Source organism: Podarcis melisellensis (assembly GCF_964234715.1).
Source record: "Podarcis melisellensis genome assembly, chromosome: 12".
In the NCBI taxonomy this organism is placed as follows: domain Eukaryota; kingdom Metazoa; phylum Chordata; class Lepidosauria; order Squamata; family Lacertidae; genus Podarcis; species Podarcis melisellensis.
The window spans coordinates 20,095,105-20,116,911 of NC_138544.1; the positions used below are offsets into that span (position 1 = coordinate 20,095,105).

Here is a 21,807-nt window from a genome sequence, read left to right on the forward strand (position 1 = left end):
TCTGCTTTGCCAACATAATGCCCATATTTAATCTTTTTAAACATGAAAAACCAGAGTAAAAAAATTCATTTAGTTTCATACAGTACGTTTTCATAGTCTCTTAGCAACATCCCATCTACAGTACTCAAAAGTCTGATGCGAAATATTTCTCAGTATTTAACAAGTGTATAACCAGCAACACAGTAAAGCAGAGCTTCTTTAGATGTAACAAGATCTAACTTGTTTAGCAAATGGCTTCCTTGCTCACTAAGGCCAGATCCTTTTTTTACACAGGCATTACCCAGTTATCTGAAGTTTGATGAGAAAATTCCTCTGTGTCTCATCTTAACACCACACCAGTCTGAGTAGCAGCAGTCCAGTGACTCTTAGTGCTGCCAGCATAACACAAGTGCTAGGCCCTAGAGTAGTTTTCACAACCTGGTGCCCCTCCAATTGTTTTGGAATACAACTCCCATCAGCATATGCTGTCTGCAGCTTATGGGAGTTGTTGTCCAAAACATCTAGCGGTAGGTTGACAACAGCTGCCTTGGAGACTGCAACATAGAAGAATGTTATAAATAAAGTTGTACAGTCGTGCCTCAGCAGTTGAACAAAATCCGTTCCGGAAGTGCGTTCGACTTCCAAAGCACGGCTTCTGATTGGCTGCAGGAAGCTGCAGCAGCCAATCGGAAGCCACGCAAGCCACGCCGGACGTTCCGAGTTCCAAAAGGAAGTTCGAAAACCGGAACACTCACTTCTGGTTTTTGATCATTCGGGAGCCAAAACGTTCGATTCCCAAGGCGTTCGGGAGCCAAGGTACAACTGTACTTGGATCTTGAATTTGTAAATAAACAACAACCCGGAACAATGTAAATCAAGTTCTGTAATGTACAGGAACATGTTGTTTAAAATGAAACTGCATGCATTTATTTCACCACATAATTATCTAATTATATGCACAAATATGGAAACTCTCTTTTAAAGCAATAAGCAATACTTTACACTGTGCTGGTTATACTTTTCTAAAGACTTAAAAATAGAATGAAGAGACATTGTATATGTAGGGAGGAAGCTTCTGTAAGAAGCCTAAAAATCAGGGCAACTTTTTTCTTTGATTTTTAAGCAGTGGATGCTAAATGGCTTACCTGTCCTTGATTAATAAAAAATATAGTTACTGAAATACCTGTATTATACCAAGTCAACAATTCGTGTTTTGAAAGCATAAGCTGTCTCAAGACATCACCAAGTGGTTGTGCAACTGAAATTGGAAGAATGGGTTGTTTCCTAGTGGTCTGAGTTTGGTTTGCAGAAGACAATTAGATGCACATATTCCCTCTGAGTTAGATTGAATTTTCTGAAACAACCTCTTAAAATAAAAAAGCAGTAATACAAAATGCTCCAAAGTTTTATGCTGTGACAGGGCATCAAATCTAACTCCACCATTTAACAGCAGAAAATACTAAACATCTATTGAACCCATGAAGCTGCAATTCACCTAAGCACAATGGGAGATGCAAGTTTGTACCTTCAAGCAATAAACAGACATGTGAAATATTGAGGTTGTAAACTGGGGATTCAATGCTTTTCTTAAGGAGGAAGTAGAAAGAATTTTTCCTTCCATACTGTGGTAACAATAAGGCCAGTCATAATGTTCTGGCTTATTTTAAGTGCCATTGTGTGTTTTTACTTCTTGATATTATAGGAAAATATTATTTTGAGATAGTATCTAGATGCAAAGGAAATCCTTGCGCCTGGGGGTTTATCATTGACATTTTAAAAAAGAACATCAAATTTATAGAAAAATAGACCTGGTATCAGACAGACTATCTAACAGATCTTTGTTATGTACACCAAAAAAAGGTTTAAGAAAACCTTTACAACTCTAACCTTAATAGAACACACTTGGCCAACAAACATACCTCATGAGCCACGGACAGTGTCTGTTTTTTGTTTCCCATTCCCATTCAAGCAGCATACAGGTATATAAAGTGTACAGATTCAAAGGACACACAAAACATATGCAATGAAGGTGTTTGATCAATCGTTTCCTTGAAATTTATCATGATTCTCTAAAACTACACAGATTACAAGCTTCATCTGAAAAATTTCCTTCCAGATAAGAGTAGTGTGTCCAGCAACTTTAAGTGTCTATTAGCACATAAGAATCTTAGAAGCAATAGATTTTTTTTTAAAAGTCAGCCCAATCCAGTAACTTTAACTGATTTGACAGATCTGCCATTTCACTTTTGATTCTGTAAGACTTCTCGAAGCAGCGAACTCGGCACACCGCAGTTAACCTGAAAATCTCTATAAACATGATGAACTCTCGAGACATTTGGTTCGGCAGCGCATCACCTAAAGCATCGGTTCCGTTGTTCCCATGGGTCAACCACCTTCTGTTTGGTTAACTTCTTCACAGTTGAAAAATATTGTGAAGAAATTATATGCATGTTGTTTCAATTAGAACTATTTACATACATACACTTAAATATATACATACACAAACAATGTATTTCTTAAAAGTCGTAACACGTCCAACATCTTTTCATACTATACATACATACAGCACATGTGTGCTTGTGCTTGGAGCTATCTAATCAGTTTACAATGAGACTTCCCCATGGAGCTCCTAAGCTTTCGAAAAGCAAAACAAATTTTCTGAGCTTCCTACTGAACCAAGAAGAGATGCTCAAAGGGGGGGGGGGGTAAACAAATTAAATCCATCTTCAGTTACTGTAGTGTCATTTATCCAAAATTCTGTTTTCTGCATATAGCCATTGTGCATTCTGATTTATAGAAGAACCAGTTAATTGGTCTTTACTGTAAGGGTGCAGTAATTAACAGTCAATATCCGTATGATTGAATGTAACCTCTTCACTTTTAGTGCAAATGGGGTTGTTTTTGGATAATCATGAAGAAATCTGTGGCCATGTTGTCACTGACGGAAAAAATGGTCAACCTGAAAGGTTGTTATTGCATGGCAACAGAACATCTATCACACAGACAGCAAGTTCTTCTTCTCCACAAAAGGTACAAACAAACAAACAAACAAACATAAATAAACATTTTATAGCATGAAATAACCACAGTTAATTGACAGGAAGCAAGTCCATTCTATGAACAAAAGAGGTAAAAGCCTATGGGTGAACTTTAAAGGCCAGGAGTTCCTCAGAGTGCATGTTGTTTAAGGAACGCAAGTCAGGCAACTTCAAGAGTAGTTTTGTAAATATAGAGGCTTCGTTCGGATGGTTTTTTGTGATTAAGGTCCTAAGCACGCGGATTAGTGTTTCTTGCAACGCTTCCACCGAGTTGACATTTTCTATTCCCGATCGTTCTAAACAACAGAAGAGAACGGAACAGAGACGGTTATTTGGTGTGCCAATTTAACACCTGTTAGTATGAAATTCAACTCTACGTTCAGCTATTTGTCAAAGCATTTGTGTTAGTGGGGATTCAGGGTTGACTAATGAAGAGGGAATACAAACGGAGGCATAAACCTACATACTGAAGCTTTTAGTTAGGTGCCTGTTTTGCAAAGCACTTCTCAACATCCTCACATAACAAAAAAATCCTACCCTAAGTCAAAAGGGTTGTATTCAAGGTTAGCCAAACTCAGAGTAGACCCACTGGAATTAGTGAACGTGACTAACTTATGTTCGTTCATTTTAGTGGGTTTACTCAAAGGTACCCCTGGAATGCAGAGCAGTGTCCCCTTATTTTGTGATGCTATGAACAAGCCAGAACTCCTTTTGTAGCAGGGGGAATTTTGTGGAAAGGGAACAGGAATGAGAACCTGTCTGCTCCACTTGCCAAGTACACGGGGCCACTTTATCTTCTGCTGTACAGCTCTGCAGCAACTAAGGGTTCACCCACACTTCCCCTGTAATTTTTAGGCGTTCGACTTCTAGGTTTCTTCTTTTCCCCCACCATTTCCCCCAGGAAACCATGCTGTTCACTGATGAATCAGAACAAACGGCAATGGGTTTTCTGCATATTAATGCTTCTTCCAATTCAGCAGTAAACAGTGGGGGGTTTTTCCCGCAGGGAAAGTGGCAGGACAAAGGAAAAACCTCTTGGACAGCACTTACAAAGTGTGGGCAAGCCTTTTGTCTGAAATACGATGGTCTCTGGTGGGGCACCCTGGGGGTCTAGGATAATGTGGGTCTCCTGCTTCACAAGGAGAAGATCCATAGGTGAAGAAAGGCCCATGCATGAAAGCATTCTCCTGTTTGGACTACGCCAATGCCCTCTACGTGGGGGTACCATTGAAGGTGGAACCTGGAAACTACAACTAATCCAGAATGCGGCAGCTAGACTGGTGACTGGGAGTGGCCACCAAGACCACATGACACTGGTCTTGAAAGACCTACATTAGCTCCCAGTATGTTTCTGAGCACCATGCAAAGTGTTGGTGCTAACCTTTAAAGCCCTAAAAGGCCTCAGCCCAGTATACCTGAAGGAGCGTCTCCACCCCCATCGTTCATCACTCATGACCAGCTCCAAGGGCCTCCTGGAGGTTCCCTCACCACAAGATGTGAGGGTACAGGGCCTTCTCGGTAGTGGCGCCCACCCTATGGAATGCCCTCCCATCAGATGTCAAGGAAATAAACAGCTATCTGACTTTTAGAAGACATCTGAAGGCAACCCTGTTTAGGGAGGTTTTTAATGTTTGATGTTTTATCATGTTTTTAATATTCTGTTGGGAGATGCCCAGAGTGGCTGGGGAAACCCAGACAGATGGGTGGGGTAGAAGAAGAGTTTGGATTTGATATCCTGCTTTATCACTATCTGAAGGCGTCTCAAAGCGACTAACATTCTCCTTTCCCTTCCTCCCCCACAACAAACACTCGTGAGGTGAGTGGGGCTGAGAGACTTCAGAGAAGTGTGACTGGCCCAAGGTCACCCAGCAGCTGCATGTGGAGGAGCGGAGACACGAACCTGGTTCACCAGATTACGAGACTACCGCTCTTAACCACTACACCACACTGGCTCTCAGTGTATAAATGATAAATTATCATTATTAATTATTATTATTATTATTGCATGCTACAAAAGCCTTTGCAGCTGTTCCTTCTCGGTCATTAGTGCTCTGTTGGTAGATGGGGCAGAAAGGAGTCATTCCAAGGTGGATTAGGAGATGCTTCCATTCCACGGGATTTGGGGAGGTGACGGAGGTGGACAGGAAGAAGTACATCAGACCTGGAGTGTACTTATTTTTCTTTCCCATTAGGATTAATGTGAGGGGAAATTGTAAAAACAAACAACCAAAAAGCTGATGGCATGAACCCACCTGACATGCAAGGGTACGTTGCTGCGATTTCTGCAGCATTGCATGTCAATGAGAACGCATCCTCTCCGGTCGCTTAACAAACAGTAACCCTTAACCATGTATTTATTGCTTTCTCAAAAAGCCAAAAGCGATTTGAAATAAAGAAAAATCTTGACGCTTAACATAAAACAAAAGAACGAACAGTAAAAAGATAAAAATCACACATGAAAAGTGGCCGCAAAATGAAAAAGTCCTCACAGGTGAGGCAAAAGAGAAACTGGCATCATTATTACTAATGGAACAGAAAAATAAAGCACTTGAAAATCTGCTGTTGTTGAAATTCTTCCACCCCACATCAGTGACGGAAGGATATAATTCTCGGGTGCTCTGAAGAAACCCCCACTTATTTATAAAAATAAACAATACTCCCCAACCCATTAGCTAGATTTCTTTTATTTTGAAAAGACGACAAAGGTGCCTATTTTAAATCTGGAGATATAAAAGAATATTTTATTCCGTGGTATGGATTAACTTTCTTACCAGCAGACACAAGGACCACAGCTGTAAACAAGCTCATTTCTTCATCACTAAGGTTCAGGGCATTTAGTTTCTCACTAAACTCAAACATGGAGTTGAGCAGATCACCAGCTCCCATTGAACGCAGATCGTCCACACTGTATTTCTTTCCACTAAGAAAAGTGACAGTGCGATCCTTTGCATCAAATAAGGATGCAAACCGTACCATTAAAACCTACACAAAAGAAAAAAGAGCAATTAAAAAAAGATTAGACCAATCTGCAGGACATTAGGGATAAAAGAAGTCAGTGTGTAACACAATACATTGATAATGTTGCTTGTCTGACAGCTGATGAACAGGCACAATTGCTTTTTTAAACAGAAGGAATGTTGTTTCTGTACATGAAAACAGGTTTCCCCACAAAATGACCAGCACAGAAAGCTTCCTGCATCACCAGCATACCTCCACCTGTGTAATACTGTCTCTAGTCCACAGCCTACTTTTATATTACTCATTTGATTATAAATCACCCTCCACAATTTTCTAAAGTAAATGCGGAGACTATACAAGCTAAAATATTCTCATAATAAATGTCTGGTCAAGATGAGTTTGCTTATACAAACTGATATCAAGCAAAAAAAAAAATGTAAAAAGCTAATGCAGAAAGTACAGTGGAACCTCAGTTTTTTAGTGTCTCAGAAGCCAAACGTTTCGGTTTTTGAATGCCGAAAACCTGAAAGTAATTGCTTCCGTTTTCAAACAAGCCTAGGAAGTCGAACGGCTTCTGAGCCGTGTTTCTCAATTTTCTCAGTTGAGTTTTCCAACCACCCATTGTGCTTCGGTTGTTGAATGTTCTGGAAGCCGAATGGTGTTCTGGAACAGATTACATTCAACAATCAAGGTTCCACTGTATTTTGGCTTAATAAACCAGAAACAAGGAACATTTCCCTGCACGTCCTGCTCCCACATTTGCAGTCTGCTTTTGCACCTCCCATATAATCTCTTCCTCTATGAACCTTTCTGCTCCTCAAAACTGTGCACGTACTCTTATTTCCTCTGTATCTATCCTCTAATTTCTAATGAAATGCTGCATTTTTATGTTTTCCTGCCAGACGTGTCAGTTTCAAGCAAGAAAACAATGACCTAGGAGCATTTTAAACTGGAAATGTGTGCACAGTCCAAGATCATTCGGTTTGCGTCCCATCTCAGGAGAGAGGAAGTGATTTTTCCATGGTTGCACCCAGAATGTGAAACGCCTTGCCTTGTGAAATGTACTCAACTCCTCCTAACGAAGACTGTTTCAAGTTTAGCAAGGTCCTTCAGGGGCACAATTACCCCATTCAGGACCAGAGAGTTCTCCACACCCGCCTGTCCCCTGTCCCCCCCAAAACAGTACTTCTGTCTTGTCAGGATTCAACCTCAATCTGTTATCTGTTCGGTGATTCAACACAGTGCCACATCTAAGGCTACATCACACTAACATTCTGTAAGGGTAAGAGGGTAAGAGAACTGATCTCATATTCCTGAGGGGAAGAACAAGTCAAAGTAGCAGTAGTTTTGTGCAAAGATAACCCCTGCCAAACATTTCAGGCGACTGCTGCAGACAACTACCAAAGTCATCAAAATAGCAGCACTAACTTTTGATCCATTTTTAACCGACAAGGCTGCAGGGGGGAAGAAAAGGTCAAAACAAAATGAATCTATTATATATACAGCAAGCCACAGCAAAACATCTGCAATACATTCAGTTAATATTCACCTCAAAGGTTCCAGCCTTCAAAAGGTTTACTTGGTCATGCTGCGAAAGGTCTCGGAAGCCTGGGACACGTTTGGCAAACTCCACCACTTCCTTCACAGCAGGAGTAAAGCTCATGGAAAATTCTTCCCAGACTTCATGACCAGACTTATTTGGGTCCACAAAAGGAGTCTTGTTCATTGGGCAAACCTAGATATTTATACACACAGTCTCAATATTCTGTGCCAAGCAAACTGGCCAAGCGATTTCATAGTTTCAAAAATCTTCATAAGTTATTACAATAATAGGAACATCAACAAAATATAGTTGGAGACTAGGTACTAAATGTGTGAGGCCTGGATTAAAATTAAATATGTGTTACGATCCACAGTACAGTTTAATGGAAAAATATTATTATGAAAGATTCACTTCCAAGACTCAGCAATTTTTAAAATCAGAGCTTATATTGGTCGGCTGCATCTTGCTAAAATCTGCGTCTGTATTTGATCTATCTTCTGTTTTCCAATGCACATTAAAAACATGGCATACAAAGCATGAGAGAAAGAGAGAAGCTTAAAAGTTGCATTTAATTCTCAAGTAAAAATACTGTGAGTCTGATCACCAAGTTTTCGGTGAAATACGCTGGTTAAGTTTCACTGACACAAATTTTCCTAGCAATTCACAATTCATTAGATGACAGTTAAGTCTTATTACCCAACTGACTGAATTCTATAAAGGCTGCAATACACATGCTAAACAGGTTTTAGATTTACAACAATATGCCTAGCCAAGGCTTGTGTTTGAGCACTTCTCCCTCTTCTGGAGCCGTTGCGGGGAGCAGTTCACTTCTGCGTCCATTTTTTATTAACCAGAGTTTGCCAAGTTGTGACAAACTGTGGTTAATTTTAACTCTGGTTAGCTGAAGCAAGGCAGCCTCATGCCATAGTTTATGCATCTGGCTACATTTCGAGTTTGGATAACACAGCAAACTGGGATTGATTAAAAAAACGAGAAGCAGAAGATTCCCAAGATTAGAAACAAACCATATTTGGGTTTGAGGTTTCGTAAAATATACCTCACAATAATGGCAAACATTTCCCACTATCAGTCATTTTCCCAACCATACTTTTTTTTTCAATTGGAAAGAGGTTCTGTTAGCGATGGACCAATTGATTTTGGCAACCCCCGCCCCCAAAAAAACACCTCAGTAATCTCCCTCTCCTATTTGTTGTTGTTGTCATTACCCTAAGGATATTATTTCACTAAACAAGGTAGTCCCAGAGAGAAGCCACTCCCAGCCCATGTGACTAGTCTGAACCTGCGCCAAGTTACAATCCCTCAGAGAACTGTGCAAGAGAAATTAAGAATTAGTTGTACCAGGTGCATCCTTTCTCCAGGGTTGCAGGGGTAAGCATTCATAGACACATGGTGAGGAAAGCCACTTTCAGGCCTACCATTGCAACTTTTTGAGGCGGCGCCATTAGCAATGTTCACCGAATGGCTGTTTGTAAAGCAAAGGTTACTACGCCCATTTGGATAATGCATGTTGTTTCGCCCTTTGTGTTGTCCAATGAAATGTTGTTCATTCCCACCATGGTGGGCGCAGCTTATGCCACTATTATTGCTTTCGCTACCACCACCACTGTATTTTAGGCTTCTCTCCATATTCTGGGGCTGCCCAGGAGTGGGAGGGTTTTCGGGTTGCTCCTGGTTGTACATAAAGGTATCTTTGTGGGCTCTGGTCACCATGCCAATCACTTCTTCCTTAGCAATGTCAGAGGGGGGAGGGGGAGGAGGGGGGAGGAGGAGAGCAGGAGAAGGAGAAGAGGAAGAACGGCCGCCGGCGTTTTTCTGCTCTTCTTGCCGTTTGGCGCTCAGCTCTTCTTGAGGAAGCAGAAGCAAAGGTTCTTGGCTCTCTTTCGAGGCTTCGCTGGACAAATGATCGCTGAACTGGGTGTTCATCATAGTTTTCATGGCGCTTTGCATCTCAATCAACATCCTCTGCTTCTCACGTTTAGGAATCCGGCCAAATCGAACGGCTTCAGAAAAGGAAACAAAACCAAAACAAGACTCTTTAGCTACACGCGGGCTGACAAATTCTAGCGGAAACGCTGTACAAGCAAACAGAGCTCTCTCCTGCTTCAAAAACAAATCAAAAGACAGAATCACATGCCACTCGGTGCTTTTTTTACTGGAGTACGCTGTAAAGGCACCTCTTTTTTGTTGTTAAAAAGTATGGCTCTTATTGTAACAACTTCATAGTAAGTACCAGCACTTATTTTTGTAGGGAGGGAAAGCACTGGTGCCACTGATTAAACCAGTGAGTGTATTTTTGACAGTAGTTCTCCAAATAAGGACTAGGGGACTATGATACTTGTTCTCTGAGCAGTTTCTCAAGCAGGAGCTTCGACTGCAAGGCCAAACAGAAAACTGCTTTTGAAAAGGGAAGGTACTTTTACATGATTACATGAAAAGGGAGGGAACTTTTCCATGATTTGCTGGTTGAATTGACCCATATGGAACCCACCTTGTAGCCACATGATGAAAGGCAGGTTATAAATGCATATACAGTGGTACCTCAGGTTACATACGCTTCAGGTTACATACGCTTCAGGTTACAGACTTCCCTAACCCAGAAATAGTACCTTGGGTTAAGAACTTTGCTTCATGATGAGAACAGATATCATGCTCCGGTGGCGCGGCAGCAGCAGGAGGCCCCATTAGCTAAAGTAGTACCTCAGGTTAAGAACAGTTTCAGGTTAAGAACGGACTTCCGGAACGAATTAAGTACTTAACCTGAGGTACCACTATAGTAGTAGTAGTAGTAATAATAATAATAATAATAATAAATAATTTATACACCACCCATCTGGTTGTCTTTGCATAAAGCTGCAGGAGGGCCGGAATTCAACTCTCGATGGCTGTGTCTGGAAGACTTTAATATATTTTCAATTCGACTTTGGGGGTGGGGAGACACACCTTTTGCATTTAGAACCATTAATATGAGTCTTGAGTTAGTGCATACTTGTTTGGCCGTAAGCCACAACAGTATGAAGGTACTTAACCCGAGGAACCACTGTAAATAAATGTCATAAAAGGATCATCTGTCTGAGCGGAGGCATTCCCTGGGCTTGAAGAAGCCTAAGGAACTTTACCAGAGGAAGCAGCCCATATTGGCTGCCCCTGTTAGCAATGTGTTTACCCAACTTGCAGTGGTAAGAGATTGCTTTGACTTCCTTTCCCAAAACACAAGCAATAACACGATGCAGGAAGCAGTTTTCATGCCGCAAGTGGAAGATGTAACAGCTGTCACTTGTGTAGCTAAGAACAAGCTACAGCATCATTTTAAAAAGGCATGGCCGCTTACAGTTTGGCAGCTCATGTAAAGTACAAAGACATGTTGGCTTGAGAGAGAAGAAAACCATCCCCTTATGCTGGTTTGCCAATATGGGGAAAAGATGGTGTCAAGCAAAATCAGATTCTGGTTGGACAACCACTATTACTGCCTCCCAGCTGTAGGACTGGTTTGCATGTGTTTCCTCCCAAGGCCCCTTAAACCCTCAATCCCCTTAGAAATTGATGCATATCGTTTCACCATTTCCCGTACTTTTCCGTGTACAAGACTAGGTTATTTTCTTTAATAATTAGTCTAAAAAGAGGGGGTTGTCTTATACATGGGTAGTGCATAGGCTGGACGTTTGATTGGTTGCTGCCGAGGCTGTCAGGCACTATTGTGCTTGTTATTGGTTGGTGCGTCAATGGGTGGTGTTGATTGGCTGACGCTTCGGCAGTTGGGCGGGTGATTGGCAGCTTCTGCCGGCAACGGGACAGACGGGAGGCGGATTTCGTGACGCGTGCGGGTGAGCAATCTTCAGCAATCCCCCCTACAAAAAACTCAATAACTCTGTGCCATCTCGCCCCATTTTCTTAAATTTGAGCCCCCCAAAATGGGGGCGTCTTATAAACGGAAAAGTACAGTATATTGTCCATTCTCAGTGTAATGAATACAGTTTATATCACGGACAGAAAGCTCATTACCAGGCTTCACGTGCACTACCTCTGTAATCCTTACTGTAATCCTGTATGCTCAGTCAGTATTTTCCTAATCCCCCCCCCCCCCGGGAAGGAGTGCAATAAAAAAAGTAGCAGGTTGTCATTAAGGCATATCATAAGTTCATGATTGAGGTGACATTTGAATCAGTTTGCATGTCACACCATTACTCAACACCAGGGTTTCCCAAATGTGGGTCTGCGGCTATTTTTTTGGACTACAACTCCCATAATCCCTTGCTAGCAGGTCCAGTGGTCAGGGATGATGGGAACTGTAGTCCAAAAACAGCTGGAGACCCAAGTTTTTGGGAAAACCCGCTCTAGACCAACTTTTATAATTAGGTATGAAAAGCACCACAATTCACCTTTTTGAAGCTAACTGCTCTCAATATAGAAACATACCATCTCTTGACATCCCAACCGACAAACATTTTTTGAACCGGCACTGCTGGCACCTGTTCCTATTCATTCTCATTATAGAGCAGTTATTATTCTTCAGGCACTTCTTGTATTTGATATTCTGCTGGATGCTTCTTCTGAAAAAGCCCTGAAAAGAACAAGCAACTGTTAAGTTTCAAACCATCTTTTTTTTTTTTTTTTGCAAGCAATTTTCAAGCACGCCCCATCAACAGAAACTTGCATTGTAACCTGAAATCTGGCTATTGACAATAACATGCCAACTGATGTCCCCAAACATCAGCTTTTCAACCAAGCACATTTCAGCAGTGCTTGTTCTGGGGGTACGCTTACCCCTCAACATTTTGTGAATCCACGTTTGGCCTCATTGAGAGGTAGTATTTCAATATGAGTACCCCTAAACATTTTTTAAATAGAAAAAGCACTGCATTCAATATTCCGAGTGCTGGACATTGAGACCCCCAAAAGGATGGAAGGTCACAATAACAATACTCGCTTGGGAGATTCTGCATAGTTTTAAAGCTTGTAGGGTTAGGGTTTTAGAGCTGCAACAAACATTTGCTTCACCCCCCCCAACCACCAGGTACATCTGCACTTGTCCCTGAAATTCTATTCGCCAACTGCTCCAATAAGATATTCACATTATAAAATTATACTTCACCTTGCACCCCTCACAGGCATGGACCCCATAGTGGAATCCTGAAGCAACATCTCCACAGACTTTACACAGCAGGACCATGCCATTAAATTCTATAAATAGAAAAATAAGCATTACAACCTAATAGAAACAACACATATTTGACTTGCGTTACATTCTTTTTGTTAAGAGGCAAATTCCAGTATACCTGAAGGAGCGTCTCCACCCCCATCGTTCAGCCCAGACAGTGAGGTCCAACTCCGAGGGCCTTCTGGTGGTTCCCTCACTGTGAGAAGTGAGGTTGCAGGGAACCAGGCAGAGGGCCTTCTCAGCAGTGGCGCCCACCCTGTGGAACGCCCTCCCATCAGATGTCAAGGAAATAAACAACTATCTGACTTTTAGAAGACATTTGAAGGCAGCCCTGTTTAGAGAAGTTTTTAATGCTTGATATTTTATTGTGTTTTTAATATTCTGTTGGGAGCCGCCAAGAGTGGCTGGGGAAACCCAGCTAGATGGGCGGGGTATAAACAATAAATTATTATCATTATCATTATTGACAAAATGGGCGTAAAATGAATTCCACACGCCTTCCCACTTACCATATTTTTTGCTCTATAAGACTCACTTTTTCCCTCCTAAAAAGTAAGGGAAAATGTGTGTTTGTCTTATGGAGCGAATGCAGGCTGCACAGCTATTCCAGAAGCCAGAACAGCAAGAGGGATTGCTGCTTTCACTGCGCAGCGATCCCTCTTGCTGTTCTGGCTTCTGAGATTCAGAATATTTTTTTTCTTCTTGTTTTCCTCCTCCAAAAACTAGGTGCGTCTTGTGGTCTGGTGCGTTTTATAGAGCGAAAAATGCGGTAGTTGATTCCCTCAACTAAGAAACAAAATTGTATCTAGGCCTTAGAGCTAGGATTCCCAAACTTGGGTCTCCAGCTGTTGTTGGACTACAAATCCCATCTGCTTAGCAAGCGAGACAAGTGCTCAGGGATCATGGGAATTTTAGCCCAACAACAGCTGGAGACACAAACTTAGGAAACCCTGCTTTAGTAGTTGGCCTAGGGCAGAGTAGCTAACCTGTGGTTTTCGAGATCTTGCTTTGCTACAATTCACACTATCCTTGACCATTCTGATCATTAAGCTGGGGCCAATGGGCGTTGGGAGTCTAATGACCATAGGCTGGCTATGGTCACTCAAGAACTGAGCTATCGGCCCCAGTCATCATGGCCAATGGTTAGGGTTTATGGGAATCTTACAACATGGAGAGGGCCACAGGATTCTATACCTTGCCTTAGAACAACTCTAGGAAGCCTGCATAGAATAACCATGCATGTGACCATCACAGAGATGCTTCCCCACTTGGAAACTACTGTAAAAAAGAAAATATACAGTCTCTAAATTTCCCTCTGCGTTTTGCTGTCTTCAGCCTGCATGTTTATCATAGTACCATCACAAAATCGTAGCACCAACTCAAAATTTCAGCAAACAGATACATCTGCTTTGTGACACCAAAATGTGAGCACTGCAATATGTTGGTGCCATCATAGCAAACACACTGTCACAAATGTGTAGGATTCAAATGCTGGCCATGATTTGTCATATCAAGTTTTTTCTTTATTACCCTGAAGTTATTTGAAACCTGTATGCTAGGGCAATCTTTTTGTTACCAAATGTGTATGTGTGTATATATCCGTAGACAATATTTATGCACATATACGTATAGATGTAGATACAGTGGTACCTTGGTTGTTGAACTTAATCCGTTCGACTCCCGGAACCGTCCAAAAACCAAGGCGTGGCTTCCGATTGTCTGCAGTAAAACGTTTGCAAACCAGAACAGTCACTTCTGGGTTTGCGGCATTTGGGATCAGATTTGTTCGGGAACCAAGCCATTTGACAACCAATATACTACTGCATACACACAAATATAGCACCAAATTGCAAACAAAGAAACACCCTGGGTGCTGACTTTATCAATGATGAAACTCTTGTTATCCATGAATCATGTTGGAAACAGTTTCCAAGTAGAGTCAAATACAGAATCAACAGTTAGGAAGATTAGCAACCATTTCAGCACCAAGAAAACTCGAGGAAAATTATTTCTAGTTTAGCTCTACAGATAACAACCAAGTTGCTGCTGGCCTCTGGAAAAAACACACAAGAAAACTTGCAAAAAAAAACCCAAACCAAACCCATGTTCTATTACAGAAAGCTGGGATTTTACACTAGGATTACGTTCTGGGATAGCAGCCCAAGCCAAAATTGTATACAGGCAACTCTCAATTTGTGCAGTGGCAAAGCACACACTTTTCCCTCAGAGATGCCTGTTTCAAAAGGATCAGTTAGTAGGGGATGGGAAAGACCTTAGCCTGAGACTGGGGGCGGGGGAGTGCTACCAGTTAGATTAGGCAGTATTGGGTGAGGTGGACCCAGTATGGAATATGGCATCTTATAATCCTTCTACATTTAAAATAATATACACAGGAAAACTTGGGTGCTGTTACAGATTGAATCTAGCACGATGGAAGATAGAATCTGCGGATGATGAGTCTTATTTTGGTGTTCCCACTACTAACCGTGTACAGTGCGCTGCCAAACTTTTACCTACTTTCTGTTCAGTAATTTGCTTCGAATTTACTGTAAGCAGACAATGAGCTGTATAAAAGCAACCTTTTACACAACTGGAAGCCTCGATGGCCTCAAAATGGGGAAGGTTGCTTAACTGGGATGGTTGGAGGGGGACAAGTCTGGGGGTCCTTTAATAGTCAGATCTCGACTTTTAAACTTACTTGTGGACCACAGGACAACATGGCCTGTTGGCACCACTTTGCACTGTGAGGCAGGAGCTCCAGTTTGCCAGAGGTTGAGAACCAGAGCTACAGTCTATCTAGAAGGAAGGAAGTCAGAGGTTAAGCACTGAATGTTAAGTGCTACAGGCTCTAGGCAGAAGGATGCCCTCAGGCCGCAGTCAAATATATTTATTTAGTGTGGACAACATATCAACAATCAATTCAGATGTTATGTTTGCCAATCATGGTTTGGAGATTGGGAATTCCCAATGTGTTTAGAGGCTTCTTCCTCCAGCTCCTCCCTTTTAGGTTTTGCTATAACCATAGCATGCCCTTATGCCTGAATCAGGACTAAATATGGATAATGCTAACTAGGAGAGTCTCCAAACCATGGTTTGAAGAATCCTGATCTGTAGTCAAACCCAGACCAGCCCCAGTAGCAAAGCACAGGGGAGAAGATGGAGCCCTAAGCACATTCCCTCCCATTCCCCCAACCATAGACTGGAAACATGATGCCTGAATTGAGCCTAAACAAAAGCAGAGCTACTACAAATGAATGCTTACTTGTAAGTCCACCATGACCCTTGGCCAATGCAGTTACACTTGGCTGGCTGGCCTTAACGCGGTCATCTAACTGGTCATTCTTTGGTACTCCATCAGAGCCCTCTTTGCTCTTGCTGCTGGAGCTGCCGTCTGAAGAGGAGCTGTTTGGTGACTGCGGTACAGGTGACGAGGACAGGGAGCTGCTCTCCGATCCCTCGCTGTGGCACGAGGCAGGGCTAGAGGCTGAACTTGAAGAGCTGATGTAAGCAATCACACCACCTGTCGAAGGAAGGAAGAAGGAATACGTCTACCAGCTCACAGATCCACTTGACAACCCACTTCCAGAAGTCTCTCCCACACATGTAAACAAACCCTGTTCCAAACGCCTTTCTAGTTTTCAGAATCGGATCACGATACGTACTGTAGTGTCTTGCTTTTAGCAATATGTTCGGAAACAAGACACAGTTTATGAAATCAGTTAAGAATGGAAAGTAGAAAATGCAAGCATTTTGTTTCTGAAAGATTGGAAGAAAGGGAATCGGTGGGATAGACTTGTTAAGTATTCTATACGATTTATGCTGTATGCGTGATGTTCCATTATTATTTTTATCTTTTTGTTTGTAAGCTGCTTTGGGATTTATATGAATAAAAAGCAGCATAGAAATAGAAGAAAAGACAAGACTTGAGACTGCAGGTAGATTTTCCTTTTCTTTCATGTCTATGAGACAGCAAGCTTAAAACACGTGCACAAGTGTGTTGACAGAAAAGCATTATAAAAGTGTAACAAATAAATAATAGATAACTCTTAGCACCAACAAAAACTATAATCCTTATTTATTTCACATGTATCACGTTCTTCCACTAAAAGGAGCTCAGGGGAGCTTGCATATGGTTCCTTAACAGGCTCCATGGCGGGTTTAGCTGCAGCCCCATTGTGTACTGACAGGCCTCCCTCTGGGCATCAAAGTGGCACGGTCTCAAAAACAACAAAAAGGAAGAAAGAAGTATTTTCATCCATGAAGGATGAACAGAAAGAAAAACATGGAGCAATTTGCTTGGCGCACCTCTATAATTCACCAGGGACTGCCGCTTTTTGAAAGACAAATGTGTATCTCTACAAATAATAATTCCACAATAAAAGCTTCTCCCAAAGAACCCTGGGAACTGTAGAGAGCCTTTTGTTCAACAGTCATAGTTCCCCTTCATAGAAAGACAATTCCCTGGGTTCTTTGGAATGAATGAAAGACAATCAGGGACAGATACTCCCCCCAAGGGTAAATTTTTCACAAGCACATAAATAAACTCAGGCTGCGATGGTCTCAGAACTTACTCTGAAGAAGTCCTATGGTCAACAATGGGACGACTCCAAAGCAAGTGGTTTGATCATTGTGGCCATTGGCGTCTGCATCTCACCACAGGCTTTCTGCAAGGAGGCAGGTTCCCAAGTAACTTAAGTGCTTTTGAAATTTTTACCTGATATTCTACCTTGCAAAATAAGAGTGAAGGTTCTAGCCTTGAGAGATGCATCTTCAGTCATACATGGAAGAGAGTCAGTTTGTGTGTTGAAAAAGATCCCCATTTCCAGGTCATATGACAGCTGAATAGCCCCTCAGAGAACACAATTCCTAGAACAAATGATTTTTTAAATTTTTTATAAAAATGTACTTTTTGGAACCAGCTTGCTTCTCACTCTCATTTTTCTAAGTGAACTTATATATCTCACAGCTTTCAAAATTTTATTGTTAGGATTCTGTCTTAAGTTTCTCTCCCTTTGTTTATTATTATGTAGAAAAGCCACTTTCCAGTGATTGGAAAGGGGGAGAAAGAAAATTCTGCATTAGCAGAATTTCAAAACCTACAAATGAACTTTCCCCTCTCTTGGAATATACAAGTCCCAAGTCGAAGAGCCTTATTTTAATTACATTTTCTGTGAAGACACGAGACTGGCATTCTACTTTAAGATTATTGTGGGTGCTTCCAAATGGGTACTTATCATGGGAATTGAACACATGCATGACTACAATTTGGAGGACATCAAAGTATGTTCCCCTTCCCTGTTTAATGCAGACTTCCTCTTCCCGGGGGAAATAAAATAAAAACAAGAAACCCAAAACCCTGTTGCCAACAAACCATTTGCTGCATTAAATGACTGGTAAAGGTAAAGGGACCCGTGATCATTAGGCCCAGTCATGGCTGACTCTGGGGTTGTGGCGCTCATCTTGCTTTATTGGCCGGTCATGTGGCCAGCATGACTAAGCCGCTTCTGGCAGACCAGAGCAGCACACGGAAACGCCGTTTACCTTCCCGCCGGAGCGGTACCTATTGATCTACTTGCACTTTGATGTGCTTTCAAACTGCTAGGTTGGCAGGAGCAGGGACCGAGCAACAGGAGCTCACCCCGTCGCGGGGATTCGAACTGCCAACCTTCTGATCGGCAAGTCCTAGGCTCTGTGGTTTAACCCACAGCGCCACCCGTGTCCCGCATTAAATGAAGTTGCTTACAAATTCAGCCCCATTTGGAAGTACCCCACAACCCAACATTAGCTGTTTCCTAAAACAAAGACTGGTGCAATTGTGTTTGTGTGTGAGACCGACGCACACCTAGGTCTACAGCTACTATCATATCATATAGGCTTCTTCACAACAACTGATGTGCAGGAGCTGATCTTGCAGACTGAGCCCATTTTCTCCAGGTTCCTGGAAGTGCCAGAAAGAAAAATCACCCCCATTCTCAGGGCACGCCACCACCGCCTGTGGAATAGCTTGCAACATGGTGACAGCCACCATGTGGCATTTGTTATGTGTGAATCAGCCCCAAGGCAGCAATCTGGAACATGCTTACTTGAAATTGAGGAGATCAGGCATTATATTGAAGGCTGTTGCTTTTGTGTTAATGTCTCTCTAACTGCTTTCATGACCTATTAGATTCACATTTTATCAGTACTCTACAGCAGCATTACTAGGAAGTATTTTGGGGAGAAGAAAACAGGTAAAATATATTTTCAGGGAGCATGTTCCCTCTTACATTCATGCTCCTAAGTAAATGCGCAGTCTAAATGTCCTTCAAACATTGTGATTCTCAAGAATCCTTAAGAAAATATATTCACAGTGAGATTACCCTCCACAAGGAGTAATTTACAAAATCATGGCACAGTCCTAACCTCTTCACATATGCCAGGTTAACGTTTGTCATGGGAAATCTCTAATTCATAAGTAACCACGATAGTACCAATGGAAGAAGTAGATTCAGGCCGCAATGAAAATTACGTAAGGCTTAAAGGTAAAGGTAAAGGTACCCCTGCCCGTACGGGCCAGTCTTGACAGACTCTGGGGTTGTGCGCCCATCTCACTCAAGAGGCCAGGGGCCAGCGCTGTCCGAAGACACTTCCGGGTCACGTGGCCAGCGTGACATCGCTGCTCTGGCGAGCCAGAGCCGCACACGGAAACGCCGTTTACCTTCCCGCTAGAAAGCGGTCCCTATTTATCTACTTGCACCCGAGGGTGCTTTTGAACTGCTAGGTTGGCAGGCGCTGGGACCGAAAGACGGGAGCGCACCCCGCCGCGGGGATTCGAACCGCCGACCTTTCGATCGGCAAGCCCTAGGCGCTGAGGCTTTTACCCACAGCGCCACCCGCGTAAGGCTTAGGGCTCCATAATTATTTATATTTAAGAGAATTATTAGCATTCCAGTGACGCATTTGGTAATGAAGCTTTGTATCAAAGGAGAAGCCCCATTTCAAATAAAACATGAAACGCTTTCAAAACTTTCAACGGCGTTCAAATTTGGACATGTATAAACCCACATCCTAGCAGTGTCATGTGAAAAATGCTACTATTATGTGTGAAAAGACATTGACACATGTGCACAGAATAATGCAAATTATTATAATTATAGCTCACTGGGCATGTGCTTTGCCAGGAAGTCATTATGTAACCTACTAGCATAGTCTCAATATCAGTTTAGTAAGGAAGTTTAACATACGCATAAGCAGTCATGTGTAAATGTGTAGAATGACTCAGGCAGGGAAAATGCTTAACAACCTACACACAGGCTAAATAATAGGAAGCATGGAGTTGGGACTTATAGGGCAATGACCCCCCCCCCCGGGACCAAGCAAACATTTACATTCCCAAAGATCTCTATTAGGAGGGGTGCTGTTTCATATTCACAAAGGATCTTGCTCACAACAAACCGCTCAGGGTGATGAAAATGAGAGAGAGAGGCTATGAAGAGCTCTAAAAGGATTTATCCAAACTAAATGAATGGGCAACAAAACAGCAAATGAAGTTCACGGTTCACTTTAAACGTAGAATGGTGCACGGAGAACGGTGCAGAGAAAATAAATTCACACATACACAAGAGGGGACCTTAACTGGGTGTGACTAGGATCCTAGTAGGGTCACGGTAGATAGCTTTGTGAAAACATCAACTAGATTTGCAATAGCAGCAAGAAAGGCAAACTCTGTTTTTAAGAATTATTAGGAATGGGAGTGAAAATAAAATGGCCATTAGCATTGTACCTTTCCATAATGCTTTCTCCTCTGCTTTGTACTTTTACAAGGTGATTCTCATCCTGTTTCCCTGTGTCTATTTTTAGGGACCTGTCAAGACTGCTTTTTGTAAAGCACTATGTATATTCACACAGTGCTATGTACATCCATAGTGCTGGATTCAGAACACTTTCATTTTAGCGGAAGGAAAAAAAAGTTGGCCAGGACAGAACACGAACATTACATTGCTATGACAAACATGTGATTGGTGTAGAGAAAGCAAATAAGGACATTTCTCTCTCTTTCTCACAACACCGCAATTTGGAACCACTTGATTACATTAACTGACAGTGCACGTAAGGCAGAAAGTACATGGAATGCATAAATAACACAGAGGATCTGCTGTCACAAGATGTGGTTGGTGTTTACTAGCTAAGATGGCCGTAAAAAGATTAGACCAGAAATGAGGAATGTATGGCCCTCCAGAAATTTCTGGACTACAACTCCCATCATCCTTGACCATTGGTCATGCAAGCTAGGGCTGGTGGGTGCTTGAAGTCCAACATTACGTGGAAGGCTATAGGCTGCCCACCACCCTTGTGTTAAGACAGTTTCATGGAGGATAAGTCTACCAGATGTGATAATCTAAATCAGGGTTTCTCAAACTGTTTTTGGACTACTGTTCCCATCATCCTTGGCCACTGGTCCTGCTAGCTAAGGATGATGGGAGTTGTAGTCCGACAACAGCTGGAGACCCAACTTTGGGAAACCTGGGTCTATAGTCAAGAGTGCTTCCAAATGCCAGCTAATGGAGAGGGGGAAAACCCATAAACTATCATTGGCCACTACTGGAAACAGGAAGTAGAACTAGATAAGCCCCTCCATCGGATCCTGCAAAGCTCTTCCTATTTTTGTTATACATGCACATGTGACGGGTGAGCAGAGCCAGACCAGAGTCTGGTGATACAGTCCCCCCAAAATTCCACCAGGAGTCTCTGGCTACAGAGTCAGCTAGAAGGAACAGCAATTTGGGGGTAGGAATTAAAGGAGACGTTTTCTGATGGAGTGAGTTAGTTAGGGCTGGATTTAAGATGAGAGAAAAGGCTGGATTTAAGATTAAAGATAGGGCTGGATTTGAGAAGAGGGGTAGGATTGGATTTGAGATGTTAGACAGGTTTCAGGTTGGGCGACCGGGAGTGAGATAGGAAGAACTGGTTCTGAGTTAAGTTAAACATACACAATGAGTTGATTATCCATAGCGAGAGGACAGAGACTCATAGCTTGGATAGGGAGACCAGGTTGAGGGTCTGGGTTGAGGGAAAGGGATACAGACAGGAGTGTTCTGGGAGGGCTGAGTTTGAGTCGGGAGAGGTAGATCCTG

General features: G+C 42.3%; 1 protein-coding gene across 2 annotated transcripts in view; it reads right to left on the reverse strand.

The window, feature by feature from the left end:
* The window catches only part of NR1D2 (nuclear receptor subfamily 1 group D member 2), a 25,443-nt gene continuing 3,636 nt past the window's right edge, over positions 1–21,807 (reverse strand). Inside the window, exons 1-8 of one of the 2 annotated variants that reach the window (XM_081883270.1) lie at positions 15,957–15,971; positions 15,393–15,490; positions 12,629–12,717; positions 11,953–12,097; positions 8,878–9,539; positions 7,525–7,710; positions 5,789–5,999; positions 1–3,313 (exon numbers count right to left, since the gene is read on the reverse strand). In XM_081883270.1, coding sequence (XP_081739396.1) covers positions 3,117–3,313; positions 5,789–5,999; positions 7,525–7,710; positions 8,878–9,539; positions 11,953–12,097; positions 12,629–12,706 — 1,479 coding nt within the window. In that variant the 5' untranslated portion in view covers positions 12,707–12,717; positions 15,393–15,490; positions 15,957–15,971 and the 3' untranslated portion in view covers positions 1–3,116. Of the gene's footprint in view, positions 3,314–5,788; positions 6,000–7,524; positions 7,711–8,877; positions 9,540–11,952; positions 12,098–12,628; positions 12,718–15,392; positions 15,491–15,956; positions 16,215–21,807 lie in introns of those variants that run through there. The other variant, XM_081883269.1, reaches the window with a different exon arrangement.